Source organism: Protopterus annectens, chromosome 7.part0 (genome assembly GCF_019279795.1).
Source record: "Protopterus annectens isolate FY-2018-M chromosome 7.part0, PAN1.0, whole genome shotgun sequence".
Lineage (NCBI taxonomy): Eukaryota > Metazoa > Chordata > Ceratodontiformes > Protopteridae > Protopterus > Protopterus annectens.
Window position 1 is genome coordinate 917,330,097 of NC_056739.1, and position 25,991 is coordinate 917,356,087.

The 25,991-nt window shown below is 39.0% G+C and overlaps 1 protein-coding gene across 1 annotated transcript in view; it reads left to right on the forward strand.

Annotated features, from left to right (window-relative positions):
- The window catches only part of NR2E3 (nuclear receptor subfamily 2 group E member 3), a 109,757-nt gene that overhangs the window by 45,761 nt on the left and 38,005 nt on the right, over positions 1-25,991 (forward strand). The window contains exon 6 of the mRNA XM_044076354.1: positions 15,070-15,310. Coding sequence (XP_043932289.1) covers positions 15,070-15,310 — 241 coding nt within the window. The remainder of the gene's footprint in view (positions 1-15,069; positions 15,311-25,991) is intronic.

Below are 25,991 nucleotides of genomic sequence, written 5' to 3' on the forward strand. Positions count from 1 at the left end.
GGCCAATTTAGTGTGTCCAATCCACCTACAGCATGTCTTTGGGATGTGGGAGGAAACCGGAGTGACCGGAAGAAACCTACGCGACCACAGGGAGGACATGCACATTCCACACAGAAGGCGCCCCTTCAGAAGATCAAACCAGAGAACCTCTTGCTGTGAGGTGACAATGCTAACCACTGCACCACCGTGGCTGCCCGAACTTCTTTAGCCTGTAAGCAGTTTTATTTATTTTTTGTTAGTTTACTTTAGTCAGGAAAAGCAAGTAAAGAACCAGTTGGCCAAGGTGTGTGAAGCCAAAGGACTGGTACCTGCCAACCTGACTAAAGAGGAAATGATTTCATCCTTAATTGCAGCTGCAGCATGAACCAGCAACCAAGAAGGCAAGCAGGCTGGTGATGGGGATTTGCAGCCCACAGAAACAGGTCAGTTAACCTTTTCCCCAGAAGACTTAAAAATCCATCTGGAGTTAAAGAGAGTTGAACTGGAGGCCAAACATTTGGAATTAGAATCAGCAGAGAGACTGCGGCTGGCAAAACATAGGGAATTAGAATCGGCAGAGAGAATGCAGTATTTGGAGGTCGAAGAAAATAAGAGACTGTGGCGTTTGGAGGCTGAAGAAAATGAGAAGCAGCATGAACATGAGAGGTAGATGCGTAGTCTTCATCAGAGTCATGGAAGTAATGGGGAAGGGAATAACTGAACCCCAGAAGCAATAAAGGTCAGTAAATTTCTTCCTCAGTTTACAGAGGGTGATAATTTTGATAGTTTTATTCATATATTTGAAAGAGTATGTAAACAGTATAATGTTGATCAAGCGCTCTGGGTGCAGTTCCTGACACCCATACTCTATGATAAAGCTGTAACTGCTGTTTTTAAAATGTCTGATACTCATTGTTTAAACTATGATAAAGTTAAACAATGTTTATTGGAATGCGAAGCTTCTTAAAAAAAGTTTCATGAGCACAGATCCAAGCCAGATGAACGTGCATGTGATTATATTGCTAAGCACTTATTTTCATAGGTGGGTGAATGGGTGTCAATTCACCACTTTTGAAAGGTTGGCAGAAGTTTTGGTGAGAGATCAATCCCTTAGCACTTTGCCTGAGGACATGAGAATCTGGCGGGCAGACATGGAGTGTAACTCTGCAGATGAGCTAGGGAGAAAAGGTGATCTGTACTTAGCAAGTTGTGGCATCACTGCATAAGAAGGGGATACCCAGTGTTGCACATGGATATAAGGGAACCCATGCTGGGCAGTATAAAACACCCCAACAGAGTCCACCAGTAACAGGGAAAACCACTAGTTCAGGTACACTGCCAGGATCAAGGTTTAGATGTTTTAAATGTAACCAGTATGGCCATGTAGCATACAGATGTTCATGGAAGCAAAGTGGGGAACAAAAGGTGGGAGAGCCAGTAAGTGGGAATTACAGTATGCCACTGGTAAGTTGTCTGGAAACAACAGGGGTACCAAACTATCACCAACGTTTATATCTGATCTTAGTGGTGGAAAACAGGCCACTGCTAAGAGAGACACAGCCACTGACATAACCATTGTGAAGCCTGCAGTGGTTAAAGATGTGCAGTACTTGCTTGGGCAGTCTACTTCAGTCCGAGATTTAGGAGGGACACCATTCCAAATGCCTTTGGCCAGGGTTCACCTTAATTGGGAGGGTGGAAAAGGAAGCAAGCAAATGGCTGTGCTAGAGGATATCCCTGAAGATGTCTTGATAGGGAATGATTTTGATAATGCAGTACCTTGTGTGCCTGCAGTTATTCACGGTCAGGCTTGGAGACAGGCATGTGGGTCTGGCAGCCTGGGGAAGACCCAGACAGACACCACAACTGAATCCAGGGCTGGTGATGTGGTTATTTCAGGAAGGGGCTACCCAGCAACAGTGAGCCAGAAGGTGAGCCACAGCTGCTGGTATGTACTGATTTTCCTTTCATACCTCTCAACTGTACAGATTTTCACAGAATGTCCAGATTTTTGCTTCATATTTTTTATCTGTTTCTAATGAAATTGTGGTCTTCTGACAAATAATTGAGGGTTGAAGTCAGAAAACAAAGACAGACATTTGAGTTTCAGACTTCACACCATTCAGAAAATTCATGCTAATGCAAAGCCTGTTGTTCTATCAGCTTCTTAATTATCTAAGAGTAATATTTAAAAAGTGTTCCTATTTTTGGGCCTTTGTTCCCCCCATAATTTATGGCTTTGTCCAGATTTCTTTCTGTAAGAGGTTGAGCAATATGGTTCCTTTGGAAAGAGTGACTGTAATGCCAGAAGTGAGTGGTAGTACCCAGGCTGACAGTGAGGCACCACTTTCAGAAGATACCAGACTTCCTGTGGAAGGGGACTTGAGAAGGGTCAGAAGGGTCAGAAAGGTAGAGTTGACACAGGCTCAGCTCTCGGACCTTACACTAAGAGGTTTGAGAGGAGGCATCTGATTCTCAAGAAAAAGGGGAGTCTATACTGGAACAAAGGGTTACTGTATAGAGAGTGTACCCCGGAGGGAGGGCTACAGTAGTACAGCAGTTAATTGTGCTCAGAGCCTACCATCTGACATTTCTAGCCATAGCTCATGACATTCCTTTTGCAGGTCATATGTTCATAGAGCATACCGAGAGACATATTATGCAGAACTTTTATTGGCCTGGCATTACAAGGAATGTAACAGGGTACTGCAGGACCTGTGGGCAGTACCAAAAAGTAGGCAAGGCAGGAGAGAAGGTTAAAGCTGCTTTGATGCCTTTGCCTGTAAGTGAGGAGCCATTTCAGAGGGTAGCTATGGATATTGTTAGGCCTCTGAGTACCCCATGTTCCATAGGGAAAAAGAATATCTTGGTGGTAGTAGATTATGCTTCTAGATACCCTGAGATGGTGGCTCTTTCCTCCATCAAGGTAGAGAAGGTAGCAAATGCTTTCTTAGAGATCTTCAGCAGGGTAGATTTCCCAAAAGAAATGCTGACTGACAGATGTGCCAATTTCATGCCATACCTCCTGGCTTGTCTGTGGGACCATTGTGGGTTGAAGCACCTAATGATCACCCCCTACCACCCCCAGACTAATTGTCTTGTGGAGAGGTTAAACTCTACACTAAAGACCATGCTACAGGCATTTGCAGACCAGTTTAAGAGAGAGTGGGACAAATATTTTCCCCATCTGCTGTTTGTGTACAGAGATGTACCTCAGGAATCCGCAGGTTTTTCACCCTTTGCATTGCTGTGTGGGCATAGGGTGAGGGGGTGCCTTTAGATCTGATTTGTGATGAGTGGGAGGGTGAGTGTGTATGCCACAAGGAGTCTGTTGTGGCATATGTCCTAAACCTCAGGACAAGGCTTATGGATCTCATGCGCTTGGCCCAGGACAACTCAACAGGAGCCCAACAGCAGAAAAAGGTCTGGTATAACCAGAATGCTTTACCCAAGAGTATGCTCAATAAGCTGCAGGCAGCTTGTGAAGGACCCTATGAAGTGATAAGGAAGGTCAGTGATGTTAACTACATGCTAAAGCTGCTAGGTAGAAGGCAGGGGCACAAATCATACCATGTTAACATGATGAAGCCTTACCATAATAGGAGGCCCTGGTGCTGAGTATTTGCAGTGAATGGCAGAAGGAGTCTGAGGGGGATCTAAGGCTACATCGAGCTAGCCAGCAAAATGCCAGGTTACTAAGGTGGAACCTAGGGTTGCAGGCATATGATATGACACTGCAGCACTGTAGTGGGGTCAGCAGTGCCAATGCAGATGGCTCTCAAGACAAGGTATGAGTTGGATACTTCTAAGATGGATGCACATTGAATAACAGCTTATTTCTAGCTCTCTCAGTGTGAAAACAGAAACTCAGCAGAGAAGGCCAGTAGACTTGTGTTTATGGGTAAATTTCAGTAACTGGCTAGTAAGTGCACTGCCTGAATGTCAGGAATAAAGAAATATCGAAGACCTGGAAAAAATCAGCTACAAAAAGTGAGGAAGAAAAATTGACTGGGGAGAGTGAGAGTTCCACAGCTGTTCAGCAAAAAAGCAATGCAAACTTCAGACATGACTTCCAGTAACCTACAGGAAGATATAAGAAAACTGCATACAGATCTGGTTATAGTAAATGAAACACTGATGGAGTATATCAACACAAACAAAAAAAGGCTAGAAAAAATGGAAGAAGCTTTAAACAGAAATTCAGATGAGATGATAAAGCTGCAAAATTCAGAGGTTGAAATAAAGTAAAGGCTGTCTGAATATGACATTGCTCAGGAAGAGATGTTTCAAAAAATAATAGAATTAGAGGACAAGTCATGTAGGAAAAACCTGAGATTTTCAGATATACCAGAGAAGTTGGAAGGAACAGACTGCATTAATTTTATGAAAGCACAAATAAGCAACTGGACTGGTATTCCACAGCAGGAGTTGTTAACTGAAAGGGCACATCATGTGTATGCTCCAACCCTGGGTATAAGAAAGCAACCTAGACCTTTAATAATAAAGATGCAATCCTACCAGCAGAATGAGTTGATTCTGAAAAAACGGTGGCAGAAGGACAAAATACTAAAAATGGGGGACAGCAGAGTGTTTGTGGAGAATGATTACTCATCGTATACTTGACAGAACAGGAGCAAATTTATTTCACTATTCAGGGAATGTCAAGATGCAAGTGTGAGATTCAAACTGTTGTTTGTATCAAGCAGTCTTCAAGATATTCTTCCCTGGAGAGAAAAAATACATTTTTTGATGACATACATGCTAAGGAGGAAATACAAAATTTGTCTAACAAAAAGTAAGCTGTGAAACAGAAGGAGATTCTACTTCATGTTCTTCTGGAAATAATGACCACAGAGGGACTATGCCTGTGAAACCTTTTCAAATATTTCAATGGAAAATGGAGAGAGAGAGGGGAACACAAGAGTTGACTAGTAGAATCAAGAGTATGTTGGAAATGAAGCAGAGACAGGATTTCAGGGATGAACAGTAACAAAATCAATAACTTAATATGGCATTACAATGCAATAATTATATTTATGAAATATGACAGAACAAATACAATTTGGAAATATTGGACTTTTTCAGAGTTTGTTGGACTTGTGGAGGACTCTAAAGCATATGCCATAATTCATGTCATTGATGTTAGAAAAAGTACTTCGGGGAGGGCAAGAGGAGGGAGAAAGTTAACTGTAAGTAAAGATTTTTTTTCTTAAATAGTACCACTTTTGTGGCATGTGGTTTTCATTACATGCTATAAAGTAAAGTTCTTTTCAGTTATTTTTGAGCAATGGGGATTGTAAACAAATGCTGCTGTTTTTTTCTTTTCTTTCTCCCTTTTCCCTTTCTCCCTCTCGCTCTCTGCTTGTTCAGTTTTAAGAAATATAGGCACTGCAATGTATAAAAAAACTGGCTAAAATGCATGATAAAAGGATAAATAATGTGCTTTTTCTCATTCTTGTATGGGGAATGACTGGATTTAATACCTTAGACTGATTTATTAACAAGTTTTATGATAAAGCAAGTAAATGAAAAAGAATACTGAATAGTATGAGACATTTTTTCTAGCAAATACATGTACGCTTGAGAAACTGGCTGCCTGTTTCTCATGTCTCCATGGAAACAATGTGATAAAGAGAAACTTGCTACAGTCTGGTGGAGAGTGATTGGCTGAGGAAAAAAAAAAGAAAAGAGAAATTGGCTAAGAGATAATGTTCTCTGAAAGCATTCAGGGGCTTTCCCATGGTAGTTAATATTCTCTGAAAACATTCATTGGTTTTCCCAGCTGGGAGAGCTATAAAGACAAGACAAAACCAATCAGCACTTAGAAGCGCAGGCTGCACCATGCATATTAGCATGGATGACCTTTCTTTTATGTTAACTCAAGTCTGTGATTGTGGCTTTCATTTTGGGACTTTTGTTCCTATTAGTAGGGTAAAACTTCAATATTTGAAGATATACATAGTTTTGTGTGTTAGTATTACGTTAAAGGGTTTTAGGGGGTTACTGGGGTGAGTTTTTTTTGTTTGAGGGCTTTCAATAAAACAAAAAGATTTATAAGATGCGACATAGGCTCCAATGTATATGACAAGAAACAACTGTATATAAGTTCAACCTGCCAAACAGTGTATGCATGTAACACAAAAGCTGGAACTAGACATTTAACAAAAATGTGTTATACATAAAAAGGTGGGAATAATAATGTTTTTAATACAATGATGCTTTCTTTAATGTCTTTGAATGTAAATGGCCTCACAGATAAATGCATACAAGAAAGTAGTGAACTATATTAAAAATGTAGAGTGCAAATTGCTCTATTACAGGAGAAAGAACTGAACATGTGAATTTGATAAAGAAAGGATTTCAGGGTAGTTATTCAGTGGAACACCTGGGACAAAGGAAAAGAGAAGTTTGTTTGTTTCTGTCTTTTGGCTTTTCCTGGTTAGGGGTTGCCACAGCAGAACTCAAGTCCGCTAATGATTGGCAGTAGATTTTTACGTACTGGCTTGCCGGGCCTAATGCACAACCTTCAACGAAGGAATGCCCATTCACGCATGTCGCTACACAGAAGACGCTCTAACTGAGAATCGAACGGGCAACGTCTAACTGTGAGGCAACAACGCTACCACAGCACCACCACCGCAGTATGCAAAGGAAAAGAGAAGTACTTATATTAATTTCAAGGAGCTCCAATAGTGATAGAAAAAGATAAAAAAGATAATAATGGCAGACTTGTAGTGCGAAGGGGCTACTGGCAAGGGTGGAGGATTACACTGGCATGTATTTACATTCCACCTAAAACTACTGTAATGGAGCTTAAGAAAATTCTGGGAGAAATAATCAGTTTACAGCAAGGAATATTATTTATAGGTGGGAACTGGAAGTTGATTTGCAGCAGTGAAAATGTGTCTGGGTGGCCCAGAAGGGAAACATAATAAAGGAGGGTAGATTTTTGAAGAAATTTATGAAAATATTTGCCATGGAATATATGAATTCTGTAATAGGAGTTCAGAGTGAATTTACATATTATTCCCCAAGATATAAAAACTGGGCTAGAATAGATAGAATTTACATTTTGCAGGAGCATGTGCATTTAATTGAAGGTCTTGATACCCACCAAATGACTATTTCAGATCATGCACCAATAATAGTAAACTAAAAACACAGGGTAATGAAATAAAAATGAGACACAGGCGCTTTCTCACCTGTCTGTTGAAAAGAGAGGAATTTAAGGAATGAGTGGTGGAGATTATTCAGGATCTGTTGGAGAAGAGAGACATTTCTTCTGAAAATATAGGTAGGAAGTGAATTAAAATTAAGGCGAAGTTTAAAAATAAGGTGGAAATAAAATAAAGGGAGCTATGCTTAAGAAGTAACAAGAATTATTTACAGAGGCTGACAAATGTGAAAGTATTGCAGAATAGGGGGAATCTCACAGAACAAGAAGAGGATCAACTGCAGCATGCTAGGCAGAAAATAAGGGATTACCTCAATAATATACACAAGCTTAGATAGATTGCTTTTAAGCAACTGTTTTTCGATAATAACATTAGAGCACAAAAACTTTTAGCACAATGACTCAAGCAACAGAAAGTAGAAAGGATTGTGACCAAACTCAGGGCACATATAACAAAGAAGCTAACAAGAGATCCTGTAGAAGTATTATAAATATTTTGGAAATTTTCTGAGAGTTGCTGCAAAGCAGAGAAATATGAAAATCAAGAAAAGATACAAATGCAAATGTTTATGGAAGAACTAAATATGCCAAGGTTACAGTTAGATGAGGCACAATTACTAACAGGATAGGAGGAGATGAGATAAAAATTGTGATGTATAACCAATGTACAGGAAGTTCTCAGGAATAGATGGTATTCCTGTGGAGGTTTGGAAGCTAGGAGGGAAAAAAATTATAAAGATCTGGAAGGTTTTGTTTAACAATATCTTAAAAGGAGGAGAATTACTACCATCCTGGAAGAAAGCAGTGGTAGCTGTAATACCAAAAGAGGGTAAGGATCCATCAGATCCAGCTATATACAGGCTCATCTCAATACTAAACCATGATTATAAAGTGTTTATGTCTATAATGGCTCAAGGAATGGCAAAAGTAATGCCAAAACTGATAAACATGGGTCAGTGTGGTTTTGTGGAGGGGAGGCAAACATCTGACAACATTAACAGAACATTGATGATCCAGAGGGAAGCAAAATGTAAGAATATGCCATTGTCATTGGTGGGTCCTGATGCAAAAAGCATTTGACAGAGTAACCTGGGACTTTAGGAGCAGGGAATGGAAGCATTTGCATTTCCTGAAAAAATGATAAGATTGATCGGAGTCAAAAATGTAAGTGGGTGGGGTCCTCTCTGATAACATCTACTTGAGCAGAGGAACCAGCAGGGGTGTCCTCTTTCCCCTTTATTATTTGCATTATATTTAGAACTACTGGCAAAGAAAATAAGGGTCTCAGACATTCAAGGATATAATTGGTATGATAGTCAAGAAAAGCTAGCTTTATTTGCAGATGATATTATTTTGTACCTGACAAAACCAGAAAAAGACATTACAGTGTTGTGGAACACTTTGAGACAGTTTCATATATTTTTGGGATACAAAATGAATGAAGCTAAAACAAAGGCAATAGCGGTAAATTATGTACCCACACATGAACTGGTTCAGAAATACCCATATTTATGGGAACATGATAAAGTGAAATGTTTAGGAGTATAGATTAAAAGTGATTCTGGTGTGGCAGCTAAGGATATGTAGGACAAGACACAGTGGGATAAGTTGATTCTGCCAGTAGAACAGGCAGATTGGGATCACCCAATTTGAAGAGGTATTTCAGAGATATACATAGCACAAGCAGAAAACTATAATTCAAAGTAGAAAGGGATGATAATGAAACATGGGTGAAGCCCAAGAAACAAGGAAAGACAGGGGTTTTGGATGCAGGCCTTTAAGGAGAATAACAATAATCATACAGAATATTATATCCATAAAGTAGCAGAAAGTATTCTAAAAACTAAACCAACATGGAAATGGAGAAAGGAGATTAGGCTGATAGGGATGACTGCAATTAGGGACCAGACAATAGGCAAGGGGGTGGGCAGAATGTATTGGAGAAAACTGGCAAAGGAACCAAGGTATTGGGAGCAAATAACTAGAGAGAGAGAAAGATGATAGAATGGGAAGATGCAAAGAATTTATTTTGACTGCAGGTTAGAGATTGCCTTCCCTGTCATTGTTGATATCAGGGTATAGACAAACAGAAAGAAATAGGGTGGTCCTAAATGAAGGACCAGCACTGGTAGAGATTTTAATAGAATCTAGAAAAGAAGCTGCCATTAAAAAGGAATAATTAGTAGAGCATATACAATATTGCACAATAAATAAAGAATCAATCAGAGGAGGTTAGGAAGGATTGGGAAGAGAGATTGGATAAGCAAGTCACAAAGAAACAATGGGAGGATATATGTCTTTTGGCTTTTCCCGTCCACTAATGATTGGCAGTGGATTTTTACAGTGCAGAGTTGTCAGCCCGATGCCCAACCTTTAAAGAAGGCACGGTCTTTCATGCATGCACCTACCTGCATGTCTTTAACATCACTCGACCACGAGTAGGACATGCAGACTCCACACAAAAGGTGCTCCAGCCGAGAATTGACCAGGAGAACCTCTTGCTGTGGGCGACAACGCTAACCGCTGCACCACCGCGGCAGTTAAATATGTAACAAAATCTAGAAGATTTCAGATGTGTGCCTGGAAATGTTTATATAGATATTTTTATATCCCAAGTAGATGCCAGAGATCTTTTCCTCAGGTAGACAGTAAATGTTGGAGGTGTGAAGGGGAAGAAAGAGATAATTGGGAACATATTTTCTAGGAGTGTGGTGAGTTTGTGGACTTTAAGGATTCTCTGTGGGATGCACTGTCGGAGATGCTGGGTGGGCAGATTGGTCAGATGAGGGAGATGATTTTTCTGAGCTATGATACAGAATCAGAATTGCCTAGACATGGTAAGGCCTTGCTGTGTCTAATAATGGTGGCTGCCAAAAAAGCAATTATGAGAAAATGGAAATCAGAATCTAAATAAACAATACTGGAAGTAGTGAATGTAGTAAGAGAGATAAAACAACTGGAACTGAGATCTTTAGAAAAGGGTAGGAGCAAAGCACGCAGGAAAAAAATGGGAATTGTGGGAACAATACATGCAAGGGAGGAATTAGGCCTAAAAGGCAGCAGGACTTAAATGAGCTGCGTAATGTTTGAGGGAGACAGATTGGGTAGATTATAAGTGATGTATAATATTTGCAACTGGGAGTGTGTAAGTATGGTTTGTGATATAAAATGCTTGTTACTAGGATTGTGCTGCTGTGGTTTGTTTTAATTTATATAAATGTATGATTGCCTATGTTGTAAGTGATGGTTTAATGAATATATTTCAGATGGCCATATGACCAGATGTGTGTGATGTAATTCTGTAAGCCAGCACTGAAATAATGCTTTAATACTAGATGAGACAAGCAATCTCAAGGCAGACTGTTTGTGAAACTTGACAAAGAAGGCCCATGCACCCACTTCATCTTGCCTTGCTCTAGTAAGTGAACTAGGGGGACAGTAATTCTTTAGACCAGTCAGGAAAATATAGTGAGATTAGTTAAGTATAGTTTTTCCTGTATCTGTGTGAATCTTTCTATCTTTGTTATTTTTAATATTTTCTGTGATTGAAACTGTGGTGTTTATTGTAAATAGATATTTAACATTTTCATTTTCTTTTAGTATTTATTATTAAATATATGTAAACTGCCCATCTAGGCTGGTCTTTTAGAGAATATTTTAACCTTTGAGAGCACTTATATTTATTTGGTGGCACTTTGGCGGCTCCTGATAGCCTTGCTGCATCGATCAAACACTACCATTTGTATTAGTATTAATTTTACTCAGTATAACTGGGTACCCTTATAAGAGCCTTAGAGTAGCTTGCTTTGGAGTGTACTGGTGGCAGTATCTACCTTATAGTCTGGGCAGAGGGGGCATAGCTTGTGAATTTGTGCCAGCCTTTCCTGTGTGTGTGTGTGTGTGTGTGTGTGTGTGTGTGTGTGTGTGTGTGTGTGTGTGTGTGTGTGTGTGTGCGTCAGTCAGCTACTTGGAGAAGGGATACATAGCACTGGTTTCACAGAGAGGGCAGTGGAGGATTTGGCTTGGAACACTCAGCTGAGGACTCAACTCTATAGCTGTGATCAGTGTGGAGTCTTATTTGGGGCCTAGTGGAAGAATGGGAAACACAGCCCCAGGACATGAGTGTGTTCCTTGTGTGCTCTTAATGGAAATTGTGCTTGGTGCAGAGAGCTGCATCTGGAAATACTGTGTGCATCTATTTTTGTTCCAAGTGACAGTCCCTCACTGGTGTCAGTGGTGAGTATTGAGGCTCCTTGATTATTGGCCCAGAGAAGGAACATCACAGATGCATTAAAATGATCAATCAAATTCGGAATGCAGTATACTATTAATTACAAAAATTTCTGCTTTTAAACATCTCAGCTGGTGAATTGCAGTGATGTGCCCAACCTGTACCCTCAGTGGAACAGTCAATCGAAGTAGGTCCTTCTCATTTGACTGGAAAGGAAATACTTTTGTTTATTTATTTTTATGGATTATAAGGCAGGTGACCTATTTCCAGAGGGTAAAAGGCCTCAGTGAGCTTGCAGACCACGTCCCTCTGCCTTTTGACTTGCAAGCTGGGAGGATAATCATCATATGAAACATAATTACAACAGAGAAATTGTACAGTCTTTGCACCATTTAAGGCCTTGGGTCACCATCATGGTCATTTGTTTCACTAGTTTTAGCTATATATACACACACAGATGTAGCTTTACAACTCCAGTATGCTGAAAATCTGTATATGAATACTATACTACACTGTTTGTGATTTAGTCAGTTAGGAGATGGTTAAGAAATTCATTTCTTCTGGGCCTGCCCTCCTCTAAACTTTTTTTCTAGTACAAATTTGTGATCTCCTAGAGAACCTGAGGCCAGGAAAGAAAACTTTATCTCCAGGATTTCCCCTTTCCCTTTTGAATGTATAACTTTTTCAAAATCAGGATGACTGATAGCAATCGCTAAAAAAGTGTACATATTGTTCCTAAATTCCCATCACATATAAATAATACTAGCCAATTCCACCAGCACAGTAAGATAAAGTCCTGCCTACAGCCCAGATGACCTGAGTTTTATTAGTTGCTTAGACATGTGCTGGAGGTGGTGTGGGAGTAAGGGTTGTGCTTGTTTTGAGAAAACATACACAGGGCAGACTAAGGTCATATAATGCCATAATTCCTTGGAGGACAGGACAGCAGCACAAGGGTCAGCACTGTGGTGGACATTCAGTCACTAAAACACACATGGTAGTATTCATCTTGCGTACATAGTACAACACACTCAGACGTGGGAAGGCATACGTGATACGGGTCATATCTCTTCCACCCAGGAGTAAGGGTTAGGGGCCTATTATATATGTCCTCATTGCTTGAATGCAGTCAAGTGCATGAAACACCCTCATGACTGCCTGGATGATAGCACCTCCGAATGGCTCTCACACCTGTGTTTGTGTGTGTGTGTGTGTGTGTGTGTGTGTGTGTGTGTGTGTGTGTGTGTGTGTGTGTGTGTGTGTGTGTGTGTGTGTGTGTGTGTTTAAACCAACATACTGGCGCATGATCCCTTAAACTGGTACACAAATTTAAACTATAACCCAAACATTCAAAAAATGGAGCACTCAGAAAGTAGTAAATATAAATACTTCAGTCTTTAATAAACAGACTGGGTAATATGTATGCCAATCTGTTCATGCATTACAGTTTTTGTGGGGGCAAACATCAAGATAATGGAAGCAGAGAATAACCATGCAAGTAAGTTATGGATGACAGAAAACTGCACTTTAAAGTTATAGCACCCAACAACACTGTTTACTTTTTTTCAGGATAGGGTAAATATGGAGAGTCTGACAAAAAATGAGGAAAAGTAGATCATTAATTTAGGAACCACATTAAAACCTTGCCTCAGTCAGCATTTGTAAACTTAAATCTATATCATTAGGTAGTGATGCATAACTTTTATTCAGTTATATGAAAAAACATGTATTAGTACATGTATGTAGGCACAAAGTTTTATATTGTGTCCTCCCCTTGAGAAAGTGTAATGAAGATGCTTTATAGTTGGACAAATAGTATTACTGTATTTTTTTCATTTCTGTTTCCCTTTGGCTTCCTTGCATGCATTTTAATAATAATTTACTAAGAAATGAAATGTGATAAATAGAGATGTCTGTTCTCTATAAAAATAATGCAAAATTGTGTTTCCATGGTGGCTTCCTTGCATGCATTTTAATAATTATTTACTAAGAAATGAAATGTGATAAATATAGATGTCTGTTCTCTATAAAAATAATGCAAAATTGTGTTTCTTTAGATTGCTTTAATGATGCTAATATGAAAGTGATTTGCTATGGAGTTGCGTCCTTAAACACTGAAGTGCCGATCTACATTGCTTTTCAAGTGCTGGATATTTTGAATGTTTTGTTTACATAGATATACATACATACATACATATTACACTTAAAAATACATTAGCCAACTGGCAATCTTTTCTAGTCATGTGGTCCAAATATTAATTAATTAATCCAAACATTTAAAGAACAATTTAAATAGTGTATTATATCTCTCCCTCAACAGCCTGTGGGAGACAGAATACAGAGATAAGGCTTTGAGGCAGTCAGCATAGACATGTTACTTACACCCTGTATTCTTTTAGTGAGTAACTTCTGTGGACATTCCAATTGTTGGATATGCCTGGTTAGGTACATACCAAAGGGGACATTATACTCAATGAAGGGTCTGGTGAATGTCGGATTCAATGGGGCAATGACTTCCTTGGACCTAGATGCCATACCTTTGTTTATAAGATGCACAACATAGAATGATTTCCTTACTACTGCAGACACATTATGGTCAAAGGCTAGATTACTGTCTATTTGAATCCACAATACCCTGACTACAGGGGCAACTCTTTGCAGTGTTTTGTCAATACGATAGTTATTAGTGGTGGGTGACTTCCTGAAGGATACTATTATGCATTTCTTGGCATTTAGGTTTAGTCCATGGCTATGAAACAAGTTATTTGTTTGTGTCAGCCCTTCTTGGAGAACATTAGTATCACTGGGGGATTCTATGACTGCTCCTAATTTGTAATCATTGCAGATTTGGTCAGTCAGTGGCCCGTGATGTTGGCCTTGATTTCAGAGAAGTAGATGCCAAAAAGGAGCAGTCCCAGGACTGATCCCTGAGGGACTCTGCTGGTGATTGGCATTTTTTTTTGAAGTGAACTCCCCAATTCTAAATTCTTGGGTCCTGCCTGTGAGTCAGCTGGCTATCTACCAGGTGACATAAGGGTTTATATTTAACCTCTTGAGTTTGTCAACAATGTCCAACAATGCCTGAGTGAGATACTGTGTCAAATGCTTTGACCAGGCCAAGGTAGGCAGTGTGATCCATTTTGCCCTTGTCAAAGAAGTCCATCAGGTTGAATAGGCATGAGCTGCATTTGATGACACCAAAATGGGTTGGGTCCAGTGTCCAGAGGTCTGGTGCTAACCAAAGCCCTAACCTTGTCCCAACCAAGCCCCTGCCCTGCAATTTAACCTGCAAAAACTCTTTCCATTAAACTTTGTTCAGACAATTTGGTCTAAATGTAGAGTTAGGGTTTTGGATGGGGCATTGCAAAAGGAAAGTGCTTTTCTTATGCAATGTTTTTTCCTTATTTTCTGTTTTTCAGAAGTTTTGTTTTCCAAAATAAATGACGTTTCAATGCTTATGCATTTTGGTCATTTGTCATATACTCATGTGTGTGTGTGTGTGTGTGTGTGTGTGTGTGTGTGTGTATATATATATATATATATATATATATATATATATATATATATATAAAACATAGTAACAGTCTATTTTAGATAAATACAGACAGCATAATAATACTGCAGCCTTTAAGGAAATAATGAATGTACCCCCTTTGTGACACTATTCTTTCTCTCTTTCTTGTAGGTTATCTTGCTGGAAGAAGCTTGGAGTGAGCTGTTCTTGCTCTGTGCAATCCAATGGTCCATGCCTTTGGAAAGCTGTCCCTTGATGTCAGTGCCTGAACTCTCTCCATCCTTACAAGGGAAATCTGGATATTCAGGGGCAGATGTTCGGATCCTTCAGGACATTATCACCAGGTTCAAGTCTCTGAGTGTGGACCCCACAGAGTTTGCATGCATGAAAGCTATAGTGCTATTTAAACCAGGTAAATGCTAATATGCCATAGTTTACTAAAACTAATCTATTGAGTTTGTCATGGTAATATATAGATCTACAGATAGAGAGATATAGATAATAGTTTTATATATATAGATACACACACACACACACACACACACACACACACACACACACACACACACACACACACACACACACAAACACGCACACAGAACAAAATGTATTTTGAACTATTGAAGAAAATCGTGATGTCTGTATTATCTGTTAGGAGCACAAAGTGACTGGGAATCTTAATACCAAAAAGCCAATACTTAGCTGTGAGCGAAAGCTAATGCAGAGTTGCACATTACTAGATGCAGGTAAGATAGCCTACAAAATACCAAGTCCTGATGGTGATATATGCGTCTTTCTAAACATACTCCAGCCCTTACTAAAAGTAATCATTCTGATTCCCAGCATAATTTGAGAGGAGTGCCCCTCCCTGAAAGATGTTTGGTTTTATCTCAGGAAACCCAAAAGAAACGCTGTCTGCACTCTCTTCCTTTGTTTTTCTTTTTATGTCTGTCATAAATCTGACTTGGGCAGCACAGTTTTGCAGTGGTTAATATTGCTGCTTGACAACACTTGGTTCTACCATTTGGTTCTCACTTGGGTTGCCATTTGTGCAAAGTCTTACATTCTCCCCAGTGTCTGTGTGGGTTTTCACAGGGTGTTCTAGTTTCATGTCACATTCTACTGATGTGCTGGTAAACTGGCATTCTTCCTACCTTCCACACAAATATGCTGTGATGGCGAATGAGTATGCATACTGTGCTGGGTTAATACTTTATTTAGGCATTGATCCTTTGCCATGCACCCACTGAGTGCCTATATGGGCTCTTTCTCCCCTGTGATCCTTAACGGATGAAACAGTTAATCACAGAATAAATGAACGAATGAATCATTCATCAATCAATCAGTGAGGAAACATTTTAGCGTTTTGAATTTTTAATAACGTCTTTGCTTTTTTTTACTTTATTTTTAAATGCGCAGATCCTGTTTGGTGTTGTAGCTCACCCCACATTATATTTTCAGAACATTCTGTGATGTCATAGTTGCATGGACTGCCTAAGTTGCAGACTATGCAAAATGAAACAAAAATACTGTGCCCAAAGAGAGACTAATCCATAACCAGGTCACAATTTATTATATCAGAAACTGAAGAGAACATACTGGATTTGAAGATCAGTATAGTGTGAACATCATGAGGTTGTTAAACTGAAGGTGAACGCCAAGAATAGAGCATGTAAGTGCTCATGCCCTTCCTCCATCCTGAGATAGTACTGGCCCATCTTTATTAAAATAAAAACATTTAAATGCAGTATGTAAAGATGGGGCAAAAATTCTTACTCCCAAACTAGCAAACAGCTGATATCTTCCCATTTTCTGATCTTCATGCTTTAACTTAAAGCACTCATATGTTCTGAAGCACACCTAGAGAATGGCCAGGGGTCAACTCTACAAGCCAGAGATGAAGTGCTCTTTCAAAACAGTTGTAACAAGCGATAACTTTGATAAAAATTCATTCAAAGCTCCAATATTCTTTTGAATTTAAGCATAGTATGTTCATTTGAGTTGTATTTGCATATTTTACTTGTATATGCATGTAATTACCTGTGTTAATTGTATGTATTCCAACCTTGCGCTATTTAAATGTTATCTAGACATATCTGAGTCCAAACCACCTTTATCATCTGTGCAATGTCCCAGTCCTCTAAACACATACCCCGGGGGTGGTGATGTAATAATTCCCCTTCACTTAGCCTAATACAATTATAATACCTTACAGTAACCCTTTCCCTTCCATTCTCATCATGGCAGTGTTGTAGTGACATGCAGTAACCCTTTCCTTCTACACCCATGTGCTAGGCAATACTCAGTACTATATCAGATTACTTGCTTATGCAAGGCAAAAGCCTGCACATATGAGAAAATTTTACAAAAATGATGCTCTTTGCAGTTAATTAACATATTGCTAGGGTAAAACAGAAGTGCTGAGTGACATAACTAATGTGCAGGCCTGTACAATATCAGCAGTACGCTCTGTCTGGCATGACAGGCAGGAATGCTGTGGGTGATAGCAGTCATGCAACTATCTCAGCAGCGTGACAGTGCCACAGTTAGTAGATGCATTATCTTTGCTCCTTGGTCCTCCATCCTACATCTATATTTTTACTGTAATAAGAGTCAGCTGTAGCAGCTGTATGTAGAGACCCTTTGCACAAAGTTAGCTGTTGTCCTATACTGGCAGACAGCTTTATGCACGTCAGTACTATTGGTGGGTGTATTTCTATGTCACTATTGCTGGTGAACCCTGGCATTATCAAAGCCAGGACTGCCTTCTGCTGCATATCACTATCCATCTACATACAGACATAATCACAAACACAGCTTTTCCTCTTGTGGGTGTGCATGCTGTCATGCTATGTCAGGTGTGTGCGTATGTGTGTGTGTGTGTGTGTGTGTGTGTGTGTGTGTGTGTGTGTGTGTGTCTGTGTGTGAGTGTGTGTGTGTGTGTGTGTGTGTGTGTGTCTGTGTGTGTGTGTGTTTGTTATTTGTGTGTGTAAATGTAAATATGGGGGCCATAAATTTAGTCAAATGTCATTATAGTTGACTTGTGTTTGGTTGACACAATTTGGTCTACTTAACAGACAGTCAGCAGTTTTGTGAGCTAGTATATTAATGGGGTTGAGGAATAAGGCCTTTCCCTGGTATTGTGAGATCTCAGGAGCAGAATATGAAATTAGCAGGTGGTGTTGAGGCACAAAATGTTTTTAATTGCACGTTCCGATGTTGTTTCTCGGAATATGCATAGTGAAGTCTCAATGTTGTTAATGTCACCCTTTTGCTGTTGACATTTAGCTATTTAATTTAATTTAATATACTCATAATTATTAATATATAGTATATATATATATATATATATATATATATATATATATATATATATATTTATATATATACACACAATGCCACAATGCATAGTTTGGTATCAAGTGGTATGTCAAACTGAGCTGAAACTGCTATAAAATGTGCAGATTAGACTGCTGTAAATATTGTATATAAAACTGTTATGGTAAATTAAATATGTTACTTTAAATACAGCTATTCTTTTAAGAAAAGTAGGAACCTTGCTGTGTTTATTATAGCAGGTTCTGACAGATGTGTTGGTTAACTTAGTCAGTCAGTGGTGTTTGTAAAAAAGAGGGCTGACGTCAGTGAGTTTATACTCAATGACCCTTCCTGGGGGGGTGTGCTTGTGGGGGCTCTCAATTACAATGATTTTACAGAATTAGTATATTTGAGTAAGGACTGGTAGGGGTTGAGCCCTCAAAATGTGGGATATAGTGGGCTTTAACTATAGGATCATAGGAGGTTACTAGGCTATCGGCCCAGAGGCCCTTATAAGCCTAGCCAAGAGTTTTGCCCATGTTTAGACAAATCAGCATCCGATGCCCCGTCCAGCAGGGACATGGGTGGAACCCTGCAAAAAACTCATATAGGTATTTCATTAAATTGCATCTTTACATTACAAAGGCAGTTTCATTCCTTCCTACTTCAGTGTAGTGACATGGATTCTACACATATAGATATCACTATGTCAAATTACGTTGGATCAACTACCACAAATGTAATGACTGAAACTGCATTTCCCCAGACTATTAGTCTTGCAGTTTGAATAGAGGGTTAAGGCTATGAGCAGTAGGAGTTTCTATCACATTATCGAAAGATGAAAATAGCGAACGCTATTTCATTGGCCCCAAGACATCTAAACATGAAAATATTGAACATTCAAAACAGAGAATTTTTTCCCATGGAAAAAATTTTCTGTTCCAAAACACATACACACAACACAAGCACATCAAATAAACAGCAACCACACACATACACTTAAATTCCTACATCTAACTCTGCACTAAGCTAAACATACACTACTATCTACCCACTTACCTTAACCCAAACCCTAACCCTAAGGTCCGTCACTATCGCACACTCACCTAACCCGCGCCCTAACCCTAACTCACTTAAACCGCCCCTAACCCTAATGTACAAACAATCGCACACTTACCTGAACCCAACCCGTAACTTTCCACCACAGCGCTAAGAATAGCAAAGCCACAGAAACGGCCAACCGAATTCTTTCCCGAGGAAAGAATTTGCTGTTCTGCAGCTTCGCTATTCTTAGCTTTCGCTGAATAGTGTTTGATATCAGAACATTCAATGTTTTAATACTTCAATGTTCTGATATAGACCCAGCAGTAGTTTCTGTGATACAGGGTTTGATTCCCACAGCCCTTATTTGCCTGTTGTGTGACCTTGAGAAAGTCATTCAACCAGACAGTGCTTGGCGAAATAGGGAATTTGTGCTAGGCTCCTCAATAACCCTCTGGACTGGAAGATTGGTAACTCTGTACCTATAAATTCAATGCCACAATAGCCAGGAAGTTGCACCCAGTACCAGTATAGTGTGAAGTTATGATACTTATCTTGATTTGTTCTAATCCAGTCTTCTTCCTCTTTCGGCTTTTCCCGGTTAGGGGTCGCCACAGCAGATCACCTGTCCCCTCATGATTGGCAGTGGAGTTTTACGTGTCGAGTTGCCAGCCCAGCACCCAACCTTCCACAGAAGGCTCACACATGCACGCACTCACACCTAGGGCCAATTTAGAGTGCCCAATCCACCTACAGCATGTCTTTGGGATGTGGGAGGAAACCGGAGCACCCAGAGGAAACCCACGCAACCACAGGGAGGACATGCAGACTCCACACAGAAGGCACCCCAGCTGAGGATCAAACCAGAGAACCTCTTGCTGTGAGGCGGCAACGCTAATCGCTGCACCACCGTGGCCGCCCGGCTGACATGGTAACATAAACTGGTTTCGATGTGCTATAACATTTTATATAACCTCAGTAATTGTTAGTCATTGAGTAGGATGATTACTAAGTACAAAATGTGTGTGTGAGTGAAATGTAATTTATACTAGTATCAGTGTCTTAGCACATCAAAACTGGTTTATGGCATTGTGTGGACCATTATTTAGCAGTGCTGGATTGCAAATAAATCAACAGATGTGCACACTGCATTGTTGTTGGCTGCAAGTTTTTGGCTGCTGTAGTGCTGAATTTAGTGTTGGTGAGATATACTGTGTTTTGGGCATACATCAGTTCAAAGAGGTTCCAGGCATCCATTGCAGTGTTTTTGAAACTACATTTGCGATATGAAATAAAATGTAAACTAATGAAACAACACCTAAACAAGTTTTTTCTGCATAAACACACACACACACACACACACACACACACACACACACACACACACACACACACACACACACACACACACACACACACACATTACTGTTTCTGATTGATTTCACTAGACTGTACTTGGATTAAGTTGTGTAATAAACAGGGGTTTTTACATGATAGAGAACATTAATTTTTATAGTATGTGTTTATATTAATAAACTGGTACTAACCCCGCAGAGAACTGCATGCACTGAGCAAACACTTAGTGCCTACTCAAAAATCTAAAAATCATAATGGTGACTGCCCATACTCCATATGCACTGCCAAACTATGGAACTCTCCCCCAACAAACATCAGAAAGACCTCATCTTATCTACTATTTAAAACTACCATATAAACTTACCTGTCAACAAAACAGGCCCACACCCGTAATACCCCCACTACTAAGCATTCTTCTTTTTCTAATTTCCCATCTACAGTTTAAATCCCATTTAAATTATACATATAAAAAAAAATGACTTTGACTTTCCAAGATAGCTGCACACTGATTAATAGCGTAACTTCAGCTTTCCCAGAGTGTGAAAAAAAGAAACTGAAATCAAGGGCCATGAACTCTTGTCACTTTTAGTAAATACAGTTATTGGCCAATAAGTACACTGCCTAGATGCCAGAAAAGAAGAATCTAAGAGAGACTGAAAGAAAATCAACTAGAAAGGTGAACAGAAAAAAACTAACTGGAAAGAATTCAGAGGCTGCTCAGCAAAAAAAAAAAAAAAAAAAAAAAGTTCAAGTTCCAGCTTCTGTGCAAGACACGGCTTCCAGTAATCTAGAGGAAAAAAGTCAAATGTGGTCAGAGCTGATTAAATTAAAGTTCTATCAACTCATATAACAATAGGCTGGAAAATGGAAAAAGCCTTAAAAAGATATTCAAATGAGCTGATAAAAACTGCAAAAAATGAGAGTTCAAAATGAAGAAAAGGCTGGCTGAGTTCAAGAAGAGATGTTTTAAAAATGGTAGAAAAAAAGGACGGAGCACGTAAGGAAAATCTCAGATTTTCTGCCATGCCAGAGAAACTAGAAGGAACCGACTGTATTAATTTTATGAAGGCACAAATAAATAACTGGACTGGAATTCCATAGCAGGAACTGTTAATTGAAGGGGCACACTGTGTGTATGCTCCAAATCTGGCCATGAGAAAGCAGTTAAGACCTGTATAAGTAAAGATATAAACCTACCAGCAGAAAGAGTTGATCCTGACAAAACTGTGGCAAAAGGGCAAAGTATCAAAAGTTGGAGACAATAGTGCTTTTGTGAAAAATGATTATTCACTGTATACCAGGCACAAAAGAAACAAATTTATTACAGCAATCAAGAAAAGTTGAGAGGCAGTGTGAGATTCAAGTTGCTATATCCATCTCTCATGAGAATATTTTGTGGTAGTAAGGGGCTACTGGCAAGGGATGAAGATTATGTTGGCAAATATTTATATTCCACCTAAAACTGCTATAATGTAGCTTAAAAATGTTAATAGAAATAATCAACTTTCAATAGGGAATATTACTTAAAAGTGCGGACTTGAATTTGATTTGCAACAATGAAGATATATCTGGGGACCTAGGAGGGAAAAGAGGGTAAATTTTTAAAGGAATTTAATAAAATATTTGGTATAGAAGGCATGAATTCAGTACTAGGAACTCAGAATGAATTACATATTATTTCCCAAGGTACAATAATTGGGATAGACTAGACAGAAATTATATTTCACAGGAACATTCACATTTAACTGAGAACTTTGACACACATCCAATAACTATTTCAGATCATTTGTCAATAATTACTAAGATAAAACTGCAAGGTAATGAAGTAAAGACGAGACACTGGCACTTCCCCCACCTACATGTTAAAAAGGGAAGAATTTAAGGAATGGACAGTGGAAATTATTTGGAAGTTATTAGGGAACATACTTCAGAAGTTTTAGCTACTGAGTAGGATAAAATGAAAGTGGATATTAAAAATAGAGCAGAAATAAAACAAAAGAGATCGGGTTAAGAAGTAACAAGAATTATTTAGAGGGACTGACAAAGATCAAAGTTTTACAGAATAACTAAATATCACAGAACAAGAAGATGTGCAATTGCAGAGTGCTAAAGAGAAAATAAGGGAGTACCTGGATAATATGCATGAGTTTAAAAAGATTACTGTTAAGCAACTGCTTTTGATAATAATTCCAGAGCACAAAAACCTTTGGTACAATGACTTAGGAAACAGAAAACAGAAAGGGTTGTTGCCAAACCTAGGGAGCCTAAACCAAAAAAAAAAAAAAAATAACAGAGATCCTCTAGAGGTATTAAAGATACAGTAAACTCTCAGTTAACCGGAACTCAAGCAGCCAGCACTCTCAAGCAACCAACAAAAAAATATCAAAGAAATACAGTACAATTTTCATGTGTTGCACTTTCTGTTTTCCCCCGCAGAAACATACCTTACATTTTTACACATTTGGAGTTTTAAAAAGGAAGACAGGAATAGATTCCCTCTCTCCCCAACCTGAGAACAAGCCAAACCAAACAAATAGTATAGGGTACAGTATTAGTCAGGCCTACTTTTAATAGTAACTCTCAAGCAACCAGAAACTACAGTTATCTGACATCTACCAATCCCCATGGGTGCCGGTTAACTGAGAGCTTACTGTATTTCAGAAATTTTATGAAAGCTGGTGGAGTTGATGCAGAGAAAGCATTCAGAAGAGTGGGGCAACGGAAGCATTTGCATTTTTTGATACAATTATAAGGTTAATTAGGGGGATATGTTAGGGATTGGAGACAAAAATCAAAGTGTTATGTTTCCTCTCTGATAAGTTGTGTCTTAAGAGAGGAACCAAGCAGGGCTGTTTTCTTTCCCCTTGTTGTTTATGTTATATTGAGAGCATTGGCAAAGAAAATAAGGGACTCAGAAATTTAAGGATGTAAGAGATATGGCATTCATGAAAAGCTGATTTTATTTGCATATGATGTTATTGTTGAACAAGAAAAAGACATCTCTGTTATGGAACATTCTGAGACTGTTCTGTTTTTTGGGGGATATAAAATTAATGAAGCTAAAATAAAGTTTATAGCTGTAAACTATGTACCCACATGTGAGTTCCTTCAGCAATACCCGTATTTATGGGGACATAATGAAGTATTTAGGAACATGGGTTAAAAAGGATTCTGTTATGGCAGCTAAGGATAAGTGGGTAGAGATTAAACAAAAGATAATACAAAAACTGGAATCTCTAGCCTATGGATATGGATATGAAATACAAGCAGTAATATGTTATAGTCCCTTAGTTTTATGCTAGGTTTTTTACACAGGCTAAGCATATTTTTATCAACCAGAAGAGAAGTTGTGGATAGTAATTAACAAAGCTGAATGATTTATCTCTCTCTTTCTGAATCTTCGTCTTCCCTTATGTTACCAGATTGTTTTAGACAAATTGGTTGTAAACATAATTCAGAAGGGGTACACTTGGCAATGGGAATTTCCAGGAGATTTCTCCTTTCTCAGTAAACCATGTTTCCTTGTTCTGAATTAAATGCATTTTCAGGGAGAAATAGAACCAGTACCTACCTGCCAGATGTGAAAAGTCTGTTATTCAAGGATTTTTGTGGTATCAAAGAGGGAAGGAAGTTGGAGGCCTGTGTTAGACCTTTCCCTTTTAAATCTTTTTTCTCATGATTCCAAAGTTTAAAATGTTAAACTTCAGTCCCCTTTGCCTCTGTTCCCTGTAATAGTCTTCATTGTAAAGCTGGACTCGAAAAGCATAGCCTACCATCACATTTCTGTTCCCTGTAATAGTCTTCATGGTAAAGCTGGACTCGAAAAAGCATAGCCTACCATCACATTTCTGTTCCCTGTAATACTCTTCATGGTAAAGCTGGACTCGAAAAGCATAGCCTACCATCACATTTCTGTTAACTGTAATAGTCTTCATGGTAAAGCTGGACTCGAAAAGCATAGCCTACCATCACATTTCTGTTCCCTGTAATACTCTTCATGGTAAAGCTGGACTCGAAAAAGCATAGCCTACCATCACATTTCTGTTCCCTGTAATAGTCTTCATGGTAAAGCTGGACTTAAAAAGCATAGCCTACCATCACATTTCTGTTCCCTGTAATAGTCTTCATGGTAAAGCTGGACTCGAAAAGCATAGCCTACCATCACATTTCTGTTCCCTGTAATACTCTTCATGGTAAAGCTGGACTCGAAAAGCATAGCCTACCATCACATTTCTGTTCCCTGTAATAGTCTTCATGGTAAAGCTGGACTTAAAAAGCATAGCCTACCATCACATTTCTGTTCCCTGTAATAGTCTTCATGGTAAAGCTGGACTCGAAAAGCATAGCCTACCATCACATTTCTGTTCCCTGTAATAGTCTTCATGGTAAAGCTGGACTCGAAAAGCATAGCCTACCATCACATTTCTGTTCCCTGTAATAGTCTTCATGGTAAAGCTGGACTCGAAAAGCATAGCATTGACTGATGACTTTCTCCTCAAGTTGGACGAAGATAACTTGACAAGAGCAACATTTGTTGACCTCACAAAAATCTTTCACCTTATCAACTGCCAACTCCTCCTCTGTCTTCAGAACATCGTCATTAGTGACACATCCATTATCTGGTTCCAAGACTTCTTGTCAAACAGATTCTTCACAGTTAAAACAGGCTCTTCCTTCTTCCAGCCCACACGTATTTCAGTGGGAGTACCCAAGTTTCTATCCTAGCCCTTCTCCTCTCATCTTCTCTATTTTAATTAACAAACTACCTCCTGACCTTCTTACTCTGCAACTCATATTCTGTGCTGGTGAGATGGTACTCTTTTGGTCCATCAGCAGTTGAAATACAACTACAAAAAGACCTTAACATCTTCGGTCCCTGGCTGATTAACCACAAATTATCAGTTAATCCTACAAAAACAAAGCAAGCTATTTGGCACCACCTAAACACTTTAAAAAAATCACTCAATATCATCACTCTTGTGTGCTACATCTATTAATTGCCACTGTTATATATTGTTACTTTTTGTTCTGTTTTTTATATGCACATCTTACTGCCACTCTGTTCTTTTTTTCTATTTGTTGAGAATAATATCACAGAGGCAGTACCTGCAAATGGTCAGTTGTGATCAGTGTACCACCCCACTAATCAAATGCAAAATAAAAAAAATACCCCATTATCTTTAACTAAAGCATAGAGTAGCTTTAAAGGGCTGATAAAAACTGCGGCATTTGCTCCTTCCTGTGAATAGTTTACACCAGAGGTATGATAAATACCAATAAAATAGTCACTTCTGTTGAGAAGAACATGAGTTTAGGAGAAACGGCTTAAAATATAGACTGCATTGGCTGTAAGTGATTTATGGTAAGTAACTGTGACA